This window comes from Trypanosoma equiperdum (genome assembly GCF_001457755.1).
Source record: "Trypanosoma equiperdum strain OVI genome assembly, contig: ctg_944, whole genome shotgun sequence".
Classification (NCBI taxonomy): Eukaryota; Euglenozoa; class Kinetoplastea; order Trypanosomatida; family Trypanosomatidae; genus Trypanosoma; species Trypanosoma equiperdum.
Window position 1 is genome coordinate 553 of NW_027124914.1, and position 657 is coordinate 1,209.

General features: G+C 41.2%; 1 protein-coding gene and 1 pseudogene across 2 annotated transcripts in view; both read right to left on the minus strand.

Annotated features, from left to right (window-relative positions):
• The window catches only part of TEOVI_000461600:pseudogene, a 749-nt pseudogene extending 550 nt beyond the window's left edge, over nucleotides 1-199 (minus strand). The window contains exon 1 of the mRNA in view: nucleotides 1-199. This exon is cut by the window's left edge and continues 11 nt beyond it. Within this exon, the coding sequence occupies nucleotides 1-199 (199 nt within the window).
• A 447-nt stretch (nucleotides 200-646) lies between these two features.
• TEOVI_000461700 (uncharacterized protein) overlaps nucleotides 647-657 on the minus strand; it is a gene marked incomplete at both ends in the record, with an annotated part of 534 nt that continues 523 nt past the window's right edge. The window contains one exon of the mRNA XM_067227365.1: nucleotides 647-655. Coding sequence (XP_067083466.1) covers nucleotides 647-655 — 9 coding nt within the window. The remainder of the gene's footprint in view (nucleotides 656-657) is intronic.

Here is a 657-nt window from a genome sequence, read left to right on the forward strand (position 1 = left end):
GCTCATTCACAAAGAGTCTCTTCTCCCCTTCGGTGTACAACTTGTTCAGTGCAGCGGATAGACATTCAAGGTAGCATATAGACTCGTGTAAATTTTTTTTGTGGTAGTCGTCCACCAGCCTGCAAGTACCGTCTTCTTCAGCAAGAACAAGAGCTACAAAATATGACAAAATAACCAGCCCCACAGTAACGGCCTTCATTCCCTACAATTCCACCCGAGAAGAGGCATGAAAGAAAAATTACATACACATCGTCAAACAAAAAAAGCAGATATGACAAATGTATAATCACAGTGGGAAAATGTCGCATAAAATATAACATTGAATCACATAACCAAAACTGCTGCAAAAGCCATTAAACCCATTAGGGTATGTTGCTTCCTCATTGTGAACCCCTCTTCATCCGTTATATCGTCGTCATCGACAGTTCCCTTGCGTTTCCTCCCACTTTCCTTTAAAAACCTACGCACCATCGGGCTCTGAGTCAACAACTCCTTTAGCTTATTTTCATGCACAGAAAAGGAAATAAGGGTTGGATCTACATCACGGTACTGTTTTGTAATTGTTTCGTATCCGTCTCTGACTAAAGTGTAATTGTTGATACGTTTGAGCACCATATCACCAGACTTCAGGATAACGGCAGAATCTTTACGGTAGGT